The sequence below is a fragment of the Fusarium tjaetaba genome (assembly GCF_013396195.1).
Source record: "Fusarium tjaetaba strain NRRL 66243 chromosome Unknown NRRL66243_c0000017, whole genome shotgun sequence".
In the NCBI taxonomy this organism is placed as follows: Eukaryota; Fungi; Ascomycota; class Sordariomycetes; order Hypocreales; family Nectriaceae; genus Fusarium; species Fusarium tjaetaba.
In genome coordinates this window covers 38,708-51,092 of record NW_023501213.1, presented here as the reverse complement: position 1 = coordinate 51,092, position 12,385 = coordinate 38,708, and the positions used below count along the sequence as shown (strand labels likewise).

General features: G+C 49.6%; 4 protein-coding genes across 4 annotated transcripts; 3 read left to right on the top strand and 1 right to left on the bottom strand.

Moving 5' to 3' along the window:
* Positions 1-123: 123 nt before the first annotated feature.
* On the bottom strand, positions 124-1,983 carry FTJAE_660 (short chain dehydrogenase reductase family; the record flags this gene model as incomplete). The annotated part of the gene is made up of 3 exons (XM_037353228.1): positions 124-545; positions 591-1,766; positions 1,815-1,983. The coding sequence occupies 3 exons, from the start codon at positions 1,981-1,983 to the stop codon at positions 124-126; spliced, it is 1,767 nt and encodes a 588-aa protein (XP_037212185.1).
* A 1,831-nt stretch (positions 1,984-3,814) lies between these two features.
* FTJAE_659 (Psi-producing oxygenase C) lies at positions 3,815-7,465 on the top strand (the record flags this gene model as incomplete). Its single annotated transcript, XM_037353216.1, has 5 exons — positions 3,815-4,020; positions 4,070-6,692; positions 6,738-6,956; positions 7,006-7,282; positions 7,335-7,465. 5 exons carry the CDS (start codon positions 3,815-3,817, stop codon positions 7,463-7,465), a joined length of 3,456 nt encoding a protein of 1,151 aa, XP_037212184.1.
* A 2,778-nt stretch (positions 7,466-10,243) lies between these two features.
* Positions 10,244-11,293, top strand: FTJAE_658 (acetylxylan esterase 2; the record flags this gene model as incomplete). The annotated part of the gene is made up of 1 exon (XM_037353205.1): positions 10,244-11,293. The coding sequence occupies one exon, from the start codon at positions 10,244-10,246 to the stop codon at positions 11,291-11,293; it is 1,050 nt and encodes a 349-aa protein (XP_037212183.1).
* Positions 11,294-11,433: 140 nt separating this feature from the next.
* Positions 11,434-12,303, top strand: FTJAE_657 (phosphoglycerate mutase; the record flags this gene model as incomplete). The annotated part of the gene is made up of 3 exons (XM_037353194.1): positions 11,434-11,557; positions 11,703-11,834; positions 11,882-12,303. The coding sequence occupies 3 exons, from the start codon at positions 11,434-11,436 to the stop codon at positions 12,301-12,303; spliced, it is 678 nt and encodes a 225-aa protein (XP_037212182.1).
* Positions 12,304-12,385: the final 82 nt, after the last annotated feature.

The window sequence follows — 12,385 nt, the reverse complement described above, 5'->3', positions numbered from 1 at the left end:
TACAACATTAGCCTAGAAATTGCAAACTCTTCCCTATTCTTGTTACACCTTTCAACCAAACTACTCAATACCGTATATCCAAGCAACAGTATCGCCAACTTTCCCATCCCGTACTAACCTCTACTACTGAACAACCGCAGGATGCAGAGCACCTTTGAAATGAGGATTAAAATCATACGTCTGATGTCTCTTATCATCCTCCCAGATCAACGTATTCCCCTCAGAATGGATCTTGAAGTGCGCTTCACTCAACTTGTGCGCCTTCGCATCCTCCGACAACCCCTCAACCTCCTTCTCGTTATACACCAACGCCTTGTTCCGACCCTTGAAGCAGGCATTCGACTTATCGCCGTGGTTGTTTCCAGGCGTGTAGCTCGAGAACTCCTGCAGTCGGTCCAAAAGAGATTGGTGCAGGACTGCACCGCGCGGAATGTCACGGTACGAGCCTCTGTTGGGAGGGAATGTCACGGGCTTCCAGCCGAGGAGCTTGACGTTGGCGTCTGTTGTGTCGTCGAGTTCCCAGCGTGTCAGAAAGGGGAGCCATTCTGGGACGTGTTAGTTGGGGTTGAGATGGTCAGAGTGAAACTTACCCATGAATTTCCACATGAGGACTTTGAAGAAGGCTGTTCCGTAGCCAAACGCGAGACAGTCGTGCATGAATCCATGCGTTGCTTCTCTTCGCTTCGCAGGATCTTCCATGCTCTTCTCAAACGGCTTGAGGCTATGACACCAATGCACGCCCGCCTGCAGCGACTTATCCATCTCGCCACACTTCTTGACCTCGCGAATCATCCACTCAAGTGGAATGTCACTCATCTGGAACCTATCCTTGTTCAGGTTCTGACTCGCCTTGCCAGCTTTTCTCGTCAGCCACGCGTTCTTGATACGGCCCCAGAAAGACGGCTTCTCAGCTTCATCTTCCTGCTCGTCAGGCTGTGCGGGCCATCCGCCGCCGACATCGCCGTGGTTGCCTGGGAACCAGACTTCTTTGATGTCTTCTTCATCATCGTGGCTGTGCACTGCGGCTCTGATGTCCTGCGCTAGCAGAGCGGGCTTGAACTTGACGCGACGCTCGTCAACGGCTACAGCGTGACGAACATGTGTCGCTGTGCCCGTTACAGGAACGGGCATCTTTGCTTTGCGCTCGAGAACAGCGACTGAGGCGACGCAATCCCAGATTCCGAGGAAGAACACCTTGATGTTCTCCTCTTCACCAGCGCGGTTCGTCTCCTTGCGACAGAATGTCTGACTGAATGCCTCAATCTCATTGGAAGCATCCTGCGTCTCTTCACTGACATCTTCAGGCTTTGTGCCCAGAAGCTGTGTCGTGTCGCAATTTGCTGGGGCGTCTGCCTCTGAGCTGCCGTGCTTGGAAGCGCACTGCGCATGCTCGCTGTCTTTTATCTCGCCTTGGAGGTAGCGCTGATAAAGACGGTAGGCAAAGGGGACCATCTCCTCGTTGCCTTTGCAGAGGAGACCGACCTTGTTGACCATTCTGGCGAGGAACTTGGCTGTGTAGGCGCCTCGGCTGAAGCCAAAGACGTAGATTTTTGCGTTCTTCACAACGTCAATTGGGGGATTTGGGGGTCGGGAGATGAGACTTACGGTTTCATAGTAACGCATGAGAAAGCGATAACCAGCAATGACATGAGCGTCAAAAGTGGTACCGAAGCCTGAATCGATTGTCTTTGAGATGTTACTCCCCAATTCACCAAAGATGCCCTTGTTCACAGACGTCTCATTGATATCATATGTACCAATTCCGGCTATGCACAATTAGCAACCGCATCTCAACTCAATGGCTGGCATCTTACTCTGGTAGTAGTGGAACTGATTCTTGTTGTTTCGGTCCAACTTTCGAAGGATCTTGACAACATTGGTATCAGCATTGGAGCCACTGAACGTGTTTCCCGTGCCGTCAAAGCACAGGATGAGCTTCTTGGGCTCTGTAGAGTCAGTGCCTTCGTTCTCAGCGTGAGGCATCTTTGCGAGAAAAGAATGATGGGCAAGTTTTCTAAGGTGAGACGGGTCTGGGGGCCAGCTAAGCTTCCTTTATGCGGAGACAGCGAAAATCCCTTGCGTGGTTCTTTTGCTTGTACCATTGGGTCACTGGCCCGTGTAGCATAGCACACCTGCAACCGGAGGCGAGAAGTATACAGTACGGAGAGAGCGATATTCACATGCATTGTTGTCTTCTCCCTTACGAGAATCATTAAGTGAAAGGATGCTAATCGGAGAACATTGATTCGTCCTTGGCATGTCTGTTCAGCCAGCCACGAGAATCATCTTTTTGCCTATATTGGTTGAAATGTCTGGCCAAGGGACGGCTTGGGGAGGGGAAAAGAGAGAGTGAGCATGTTGTGATTTGGTGCGGCTGAGACTTGATTTCTGTTTGGGGTCTGTTACAGTTGATGCTCGACACGCCACAATTCCATTGTTGGTTGGTTGGTTGGATGTTGAAAGGCGGGGAGATATGCACGACTCCGGTCTTGTGAAAGTCGGTGACTGTTGTAGCTGCATGGATGTATGTACTTGGGCTGGACCCTGATGTTTTGGAGAGAAGTTGTGTATTGGTTGATTTTGCTTTTCTTTTGTCGCAGTGAGATTCATGTAATAAAAGGAGTGTTATTGCAGAGTGCAGATAAGCGGTGTTAGATAGAGTCTAGTTTAGAGATCTGAGAAGAGAGATGGGAAGAGATTGACGTGAGGGGTTGGTTCTGAGATGATCATGAGCTTCCTTGGTTTGTGTAACTCGAAATAAGCAATTACTCCAGATTAACCCGATAATAGCCTGAAGATCTATCATGTATGATTCCACCTCGACCCTCAGTACATACACTACACAACCTGTCTCACCCATATCTCTCAATGTCTTCCGATCCTCATGCCACTGCATAAACATTCAGATCTAGATTCCCTTTCCTTTTCTTTTCTCTCATCCCCCACTCACAATTCGTTTATTTCAAACCCCAGCAAATCAAAACAACACAACGAACTGCAGGTCTCACAACCCCTCACTTGACGACATCCCTCCCCGGCTGAGACATTAGCTCAACTCCGGCACCTACTATTTGCCGGACGGCCCGATGGGCGATTGTTCCTATGTAGTGTTGCACGGCATAAACGCCCGTCAGCAAGAAAATGTCTAGCTTCGGCACATCCACCCTCAGCCAATCCATATTTGGACGACAGGGGGGGGGGGGGTTGGTTGTCCGCGCTGGTTGGTCGGAACGGACCGCATGCATTGGCGGTAAAGCTAGGAGATTTTTGATGGAAAGGTAATCTAGATGAGGTGAGATGTCACGTAGATCGGATAGTAACGTAACCTATCTTTGATACTTACAAGGTGAACAAAAGAGAAGAGCTGATGAATCATGAGAATCAAAGGAATGGACAGTGCAGATTCGGTGAGTGAAATGTCAGATCGTCTTTGAGGCCACTGCACACCCTCTTTTCCAAACGCGCAAGATCTCGCATCAAGGTCTCACACAAGACAACAGTCTGTGAGACATGCCTTCTCACCAACCCCTCATTCTCAAAGCTTCATCCCGGTACAGCTGTATCCCAGCTTATCACCTTCCGTCATTGTCTCAGCTCGCATCCCGCGTTGTCAATACGAGAACTTGCATTGGACAGACCGTGTTATCAGCTCTCGCCGCACCAGCGCCACTTACACTCGAGGGTCCGCGATGTGGTTACCGCTCGTGAAAGAAAGCTACAAGTGACTTGTTTGGTATAAAGCATGGAGGGATCAAGACGCCGCTGAAGAAATGCTGGATTAGCTTTTGCACACGCTTCTTCTTCTCTCTTCATCATGTCGTTCAATGAAAAGTTTCAGGCTGGTGAGTCGTACGGTGGCTCCAAGGAGGATCCGGCGAGTCTGCTGAATAACCCTGAGAAACTCGTTGCGGACCTCATGAAGGACTTTGCTGGTGTGAGAAGCCAAGCTAGTCCTGCCCAACTCCTCGGTCTTGTCAAGGAGCTCCTCCAAAAGGGTCAACCTCTTGATGACAAGAAGGGGTAAGTCACTCGTCTACATCATATCCCAGAGTATGACTAACAGGTTTAGAACTACTGAACTCCTCATCGGTATCCTCACCGCGCTTCCTGCATCCTCCAAAGCTCGTACAGCTCTTACAAACAAACTCATCGACACCCTCTGGGGCAATCTACAGCATCCGCCACTGAGCTACGTTGGTGGCGATGTCAAGTACGATGTCGTCAACTCTGATAAGCCAGCTCACAAGCATAACTGCGAACTCTATGATACAATCGAGTTCAAAGTCCCTGGAACTGATGTTCTTCTTCGAGAACAAGTGCCCCAGGCCCCTGATGGTCTTCATCAGTACCGTATGCCAGACGGTAGCTTCAACAACATCCTTGAGCCTAATCTAGGCAGGGCTGGTACACCATATGCCAAGTCTGTCAAGTCAGAGAAGAGACTTCACGGTGTTAAGCCTGACCCTGGTTTGTTGTTTGATCTTCTCATGGCGAGAGATGAAACAACGTTTCAGGAGAATCCAGCAGGTATTTCGTCAATGCTGTTTTACCACGCTGCGATCATTATCCATGACATCTTCCGTACGAACCGTACAGATATGAACAAGTCTGATACCTCATCGTATCTTGATCTTGCTCCCCTGTATGGTTCTTCATTGAAGGATCAGCTTGAGATTCGTACCATGAAGGAGGGAAAGCTCAAGCCTGATACCTTTCACGAGAAGCGTCTTCTCGGTCAACCAGCAGGCGTCAACGTCATGCTTGTACTATACAGTCGTTTCCACAATTACGTGGCTGATATTCTGCTCAAGATCAATGAGAACGGACGCTTCTCACTGTCAGTGCCGCCTAATGCTTCTGAGGAAGAAAAGGCAAAGGCTATTGCGAAGCAAGATCACGATCTCTTCAATGTAGCTCGTCTGATCACGGGTGGTTTGTACATCAACATCTGCTTGCATGACTATCTTCGTGCCATCACCAACACTCATCACTCCGCGAGTGACTGGACTCTTGATCCTCGTGTTGCGATTGACAAGCAATTCGACGGCGACGGCGTCCCTCGAGGCGTTGGTAACCAAGTCAGCGTTGAGTTCAATCTTCTGTACCGCTTCCACTCTTGCATCTCCAAGCGAGACGAGAAATGGATCAACAACTTCTTCCTCAAGCTGTTCCCCGGCCGCAAGGCTGAGGATCTCCAGGACGTCAGCTGGACGGAACTTGGACAGGCTCTGCTCACATTTGAGCAGAACACTCCCAAGGATCCTAGCGTTCGTACCTTTGATGGTCTTGAGCGTCAGGCTGACGGTACGTTCAAGGATGAGGATCTTGTTCGTATCCTCAAGGATGCTATGGAGAATCCTGCTGGAACTTTCGGCGCTCGTATGGTCCCCAAGGCTCTCAAGGTCGTTGAGGTTCTGGGTATCATCCAGGGTCGTAAGTGGCAGTGTGCTTCGCTGAATGAGTTCAGAGAGTTCTTTGGTCTCAAGCGCTATGATTCGTTCAGCGAGATCAACTCGAACCCTGATATTGCGAATATTCTGGAGAAGTTGTACACTGATCCAGACATGGTTGAGTTGTATCCCGGTCTTATGATCGAGGATATCAAGCCCCAGCGTAACCCTGGCTCTGGTATCATGCCGACCTACTCTGTCGGTCGAGCTGTTCTATCTGATGCTGTTACGCTCGTTCGCTCAGACAGGTTCAACACCATTGACTACACCGTGTCGAACCTCACAGCCTGGGGTTACAACGAAGTCCAGCAGGACTACAAGACTCTCGGTGGTTCAATGCTCTACAAGCTCATCCAGCGCGGTGTACCAAACTGGTTCCCCTTCAACTCCATCGCAGTCATGCAGCCCATGTACACCAAGAAGGCCAACGAGCAGATCGCCAAAGAGATTGGTACTTTTGACCAGTACACTCTCGACGACCCCAAGGCTCCCCCCAAGGTCGCCGTTCTCACGTCAGGACCTGCTATCAAGCAGATCCTCAGCAACACGAAGCAATACGTCGTTCCCTGGCTCAAGCCCCTCAACACTCTGTTCCCGGGGAAGAAGGACTTTGGCTGGTTCATGCTTGCGGGCGACCAGCCTCAGAACTACACTCATCGCGCCAACTTTGCCAAGGCGATGAGCAAGATTCCCAACATGCACAATGCCGTCCACACGTTCATTGAGCGTGAGGGCACAAAGCTCATTAACAAGGAGACGTTCACTCTCAAGAAGGGTCTTGATCAGATTGACATCATTCGTGATGTCGCTATCCCTCTCAACACACAACTCCTCGCCGATCTGTTCTACTTTGATCTCCGAACCGAAGAGAACCCAGATGGTAAACTCGGTGTTGCAGAATTGTACCGCAGTCTTCTCGACATTCGTGTCTGGGGCGTCAACAACAATGATCCCGCACAGGCATGGAACCGCCGTCGTCGTGCTCAAGAGGGTGCAAAGAGAATGATTGAGACGACAAAGACTATCGTCGCCGAGGCGGACGCTGGACGTTCTCGAGGCATCGGACTGGTTAATGCCGTTGCTAACAGGATCGGCGCCAGATCATACCTCAAGAAGGACTCGCTGCGATCGTGTGGTCTCAAGCTTGTGGAGGAGTTGCTCGCGCAGGGAAATAATGTTGATCAGGTCACAGACAACCTCTGGCTCACTGCCTTTGGTGGTATTGGTGTCCCTGTCACTGCTGTAAGTTGAGTGACAAGATTGGAGATGTGCGCTGACAGTGTGTAGTTCTACGAGGTTCTGTCTTTCTTCCTTCGTCCTGAGAATGAGGCTATCTGGGCTGAAGTCCAAGCCATTGCTCAGAAGGGCGATGATGCTACACTCCACGCTTACGTCGCTGAAGCTCAGCGCTTGACAAGCTCCCAGCGCAACGTCCGCGTTGCGACAGCACCAGGCGAAGTCCAAGGCCAAACCATCCAACCCGGCACCGCCGTCGTTCTCATGCTCGTAAGTCACACTCTCACCTCACAAACGTATCATATCTAACAATGAACAGGGCGAAGCTGGTCGTAACCCCAAGGAAGTTCCCGACGCGGGCAAGTTCAACCCCCAGCGCAAGAAAGAAGACGTCTCAGCCTTCAGCTACGGCCAACACGAATGCATCGCCAAAGACGTCGCCCTCGCCTTCGTCACAGGCCTCATCAAGCTCGTCGCAGACCTCAAGGAGCTTCGACCTGCGCCTGGACAGATGGGAACTGTCAAGACTATCCAGGTTGGCACTGAGAAGGCGTATCTCAATGATAGCTGGTCATACCTCGGCTTTGACGCAAGCAGTAAGTTTTTAAGTCCCCGTTTGTGTGTATGAATGGTGCTAATGATTTGTAGCTTGGAAGGTTCACTTCAATGGGCATGGAAAGGGCAAGTTTGAGGGGGAGAGGGTTCCGACGAAGAGTACCCCGATTCAGGAGTATTATTACTTGCTTCAGAAGAGAAAGGATGAGATTTTGGGGAATTAGGCTTAACTTCCGGTAGTTAGAGTAGTCTTGAACAATGAACAATCGTTATGAATCAGGTTACGGAGCTCAGTTGCCTGCTACCCCTAAGTGTCATGTAGATGCCGTCACAGTCACCACTCAATCACCAACTGTCGTCCCATTGATCTCGTACATCTAGACTAACAGAGGTCAACATAAAACCAAGGTAAATAAGCAAATCCAAGTCACAGTCGTTGTAGAATCCCGGCACCCACATCTCCAAGGAGCGCGCTGCCTCCTTGGCTGGAAGGCTCGGGACTTCCTCACGTTTCGCTGCCTCTCTAGGAGACTGGGGTCCTCTGCCTGTCAACGAGACTTGTACCTTCAGTATATTTCTGTTCAATTTGATCTAGCTAGCCTGAGTTGAGTTTGATCTGAGCACGTGCGTCTGAGGGTCTTCTCAACCTCGTTGTATAAGGAGACTCAGGGGGTTCTCTCCTAGTGTCACTCCTTCTTCTGGAGACCAATGTTAGCTACCTATCAACTAGCATCCCTCTTTTATGTTACATTAGATCCATTCTACCCAGGCTTGACTCTAACGTGATCTTTACTCTTGTTTCGGAACGTCCCGCTGGCTCGTGGAAGGGGTCTCTCTTCATGGCTCATTGATGCTTCAGGAGAACAGCTTCGAGTCATCTATCAACGAAACGGAGCTTGACAGTCTAAATAACTTCAAATCTACAACTTATTAACACTCTTAAGACTCTAGTTGAGCAATCCAGATGCTGCCCAAGAGACCAGGCTCCTCGCACCGCGGCCAATGTCAAGTACCACACCCCCAACGAACGAGCGCATCACCTCTTTTTGAGGACGTTTGGGGTATAAGAAAGGAGCTCGTTTGTATCCTCCAGCTCGCTTGGGTTCGGGGCAATTAGCTATCTATCAAGGCAGTTTCTTTTGGTCTCGTCTATGGTCTCCATCGCATCAACTTTATCCAGGACCACCACACCAAACGGTATATCAATCACTTGATAGATTGAAAGACAGATCAGACCGTCCAAAAGCCTCTCTCTTACATACCCCAAAAGACTTCGCAGCCCCTAGCATGTCAAAATTACTACCAATGCGTCTTCCTTTCCATCACTCGACATACCTACGTCCCAAGTAACGCCGGTACAGCTTGATATGAAGTTAAAAGCCACTTACAAGTTTGACTGACGATAGATTGACAGCCTGCGATATGCTTTCTGACCGAGAGTGGATTTCCCAATCAGGTCTTGAGCCCAATGCACTCGCTATCTTAGTTAAAGCATGGTATAGACACACATGCTATCTAAACTTGATTCAACGCTGACCGCCATCACCAACGAAGTTGACATAGGTCTCACACTGTTCTCGAGACCTTGCATAATGGCTCATTAAATGTGCTGGGTTGACATCCACTTATACATCTCTCTAGAGACCAGTTCCTGCTAACGACTTGGGGGCCACGAAGGTGCCAACTCTCAGCCAGTCCACCCAGCAGCGAGCCTACGTCAATTGCACAGCCTTGAATCTTCGAGTAAGAACGTTTGGATCATAGATCGAGGTCCATACTCTGAGAAACGAAGACCGCGAGCCTGCATTGACGTCGAGAGCAGTCATGATGCAACTACGAAGCAATTACTGGTGATTCCGCAAAGATCCTGAGGAACCAGGAAGGATAATTGAACAGCTTTGTAGGGATGGAGACAAAATGAAGATAAGGGTAGGCCTTCATGAAGCAGAGAAGAGGGGACTGGATGAGAGTCTTGTCGATTGATGTGACAGCGATGAGACGCTCAAGAACCTGACCAAGGATAGCATCTTGGAGACGTTGAGGCGTGATGAGATGTCATTATATAGGAGTTCAAGGCAAGTCCCATATAGTGAAGTCAACGTCAGCTTATAGTTTACTCATACAGCTTGAGATGTGAGACCCATCCGAGCCACGACGCGTAATCGCAGATCGCGAGATACTTTACCTGGATTAGCGTAAGTGGCAGAGCTTAACAGTTAAGCTTGAAGACAAGACAATTGACAATTCTGTATAAACTCAGAAGGGTCTTTGGCTAGACAATGCCAAGTGTCTTGTGTCTTTTCACCCGAGGCCACGGTCAGTCCATCTCCATTAGGCATAACAGTCACGATCCAAGACACCCTCTGATCGCTAAACGAGATCCAGATCGTCTAGTGAGAAGCTGGGCTGGCTAGGGGAGGAAATAAAACTCGGGACCTTGAACCTAACTGGTAAAAAGATTTAGGCAACTTAGTATAGATTTAGGATACCTTTTGTAGAGTTTATTTTATCACCCTAAACTTAGGTGTCGTGTTTTCTTGCTCCCTGAGGGCTGGTCCGGGACTTCCACTAGTCCTCGCTTCTCGTTCAACTGACTCAGTCAACACTCGCTTGAGAGACATTTTCCACCCCATCGAATCAGATCATGTTCGTCCCTTTGGATGACATCTCAAGTGGATAAAAAAACCAATTTAATTAGACTCGTTTATGGAGTATACAAACCGAGTCTCCATTTCTTTTTGACGTGTCGTGATTAGCCTGATTAGCCCCGTTATCGCAGCGCAAATTTGCCCGCAAGTCGATCTCGTCTCGTCCCATATTTTTTGTGGTTGTGGGCGAAGATAGATTAAAACCCGGGGCGTCTTCAGGGGATCCTTGTTCAGCTGATGAAACAGGTTCTGTGACCGGCAACCTTGTTCCTTGTCTCGGTTCGTGTCTATTCTTCTCTTATCGTGATATTTTTCTTATTCTTTTGTTTACTTTCTTTCATCATCATCATCAATATGCACAGCTCTACTACCACACTTCTTCTCATCGCTGCTACTACAGTCAATGCCATTGGCATACGCGACGACTGTAAAGACGTACACATCTTTCTTGCAAAGGGCAACAATGAGCCTTACCCAGGACGACAGGGAAAACTGGCTGGTGCTATCTGCAGCGGTTTAAAGAGCTGCGACTATGAAGACATCCAGTTCCAGAACGCTCTTGAAGACCCGTTCTGCAATTCTGTCACGGAGGGTGTAAAGAATGGCATCAAGCAGATCACAGCGTACAACAAGAGATGCCCAGACTCTAAACTCGTCGTGAGCGGCTACTCGCAGGGCGGCCAAGTCGTCGGCGACATCCTCGGCGGCGGAGGCGGCGTGTTCTTCCAGAACTGCGTAGAACCTGACCTGCAGGGATTGAATCCCAAGACACTACCTGGAAGCAAGATTGTTGCTGCGATGGTGTTTGGCGATACGCGACATACCAAGGATCAGCCGTACAATGTGCTCTCTGGCAAGGGGAAGGATGGCTTGTTTCCTAGACCGGCGGGCATGTTGGAGAATCTGGCGAGTTATGGGGATGTTTTCAGGAATTACTGTGTTGAGACGGATCCGATTTGTGCACAGGGCGATGAGGTCGAGACGCATCTTAATTACTTTGATGTGTTTACTGATGACGTTGCGGCGTGGGTGAAGGAGAGGGTTGCGGAGGACTCAACTACTACTGCTACGACGGCTGCAACCAAGACGAGTACAAAGGCGAAGAGTACGGCCAAGGAGACGAGTACAAAGGAGGAGGAGACTGAGTCTACCAGCGAAGCCGCGTCGACAACAAAGGACTCTTCAACAGTCTCAACAACAAGAGATGCTTCGACCACCGCTGCTGCATCCACCACAGCCGACGCAAGCTCTACCACAGACGCAACCTCAGCCTCAGGTCGAGCCACAGCCGGTGAAGCATCATCAGACGCCGCAGCGCCGTCATCAACAGACAACGCAGCCTCGTCAAAGGGCGCATCACTAATGGGCATGATAATCGGCGTCGCAGCTCTTTTGGCAATCTAAGCGATAGACATTTACAATTGGATTGGATATAGAAGACGAGTAATTATAATAATAAATCTCTAATTATTATTCCCTAATACCATTGAGGAGTTGTTGTTGAGTGTATGCATGTTGTAAAGTCAATTGAACTTCAAGTCGTCATGGCCAATCGTCCTCTCCGAAAGCGGACCCATCACCGCTCTTCACTTGACTTCAACATCATCACTTACAGTTACAATGGCTCCTACGATTGTTCTCATTCGCCACGCTCAGGCTCTTCACAATGTAGCTCATAAGTCTCCCTTCACATAACCTCTAGAGTATGACTGACAATATGTACAAGAATGGTCACTGGCGGATCCTCCGCTCACGGAAAAGGGCGAGGAGCAATGCGCTCAACTGAGAGAGAACTTGATCTCTACATTCTCAGACAAGATCGATAATGTAGACGATGTAGCTATCGTCGTTAGTCCCATGCGGCGTACGATGCAGACTGCTATGCTTGCGCTGGGCTGGCTTGTTGAGCGAGGTGTCAAGATTGAAGGCAACGCAGACTGGCAAGGTAAATCCCCTCTCACCCTCACTCACAACCTCACTTACACGCATCAGAAAACTCTTCCAAACCCTGTGACACAGGAAGTCCCCTCCCCTCCATCTCCCCCTCCTTCCCCAAAGTGAACCTCTCCTCCGTCGATCCCCTCTGGCCAGACAAGACATCCCCATCCGCAGAGCGATACTGGTACACCAAGAAATCCATCCTCGCCCGCGGTCAGCGCGCCCTAGAGGATCTGAAGAAAAGACCTGAGAAGCTCATCTTTGTGGTATCGCACGCTGGGTTCTTGAGATTGGGCGTTGCGGGGTATTGGTTCTTTAACAGTGATTATCGTGTTTTTGACTTTGAGGACCAGGGGATTAAACAGCGGGAGGAGACAAAGGCGGGAGGGATGGGGTTGTCGTTTACAGAGACTGTTGAGCTGGGGCTTGATTTGCCGGAGGAGGATCCGGGGTATGAGGCTGAGGTGAAGGCGTAATGGGCGATACTGGTGTTGAGTCAAAGGCCTTCACCTAGGACTAAAGTCACAGAACGGTTCATCTTTTATCTATCATCCAGTC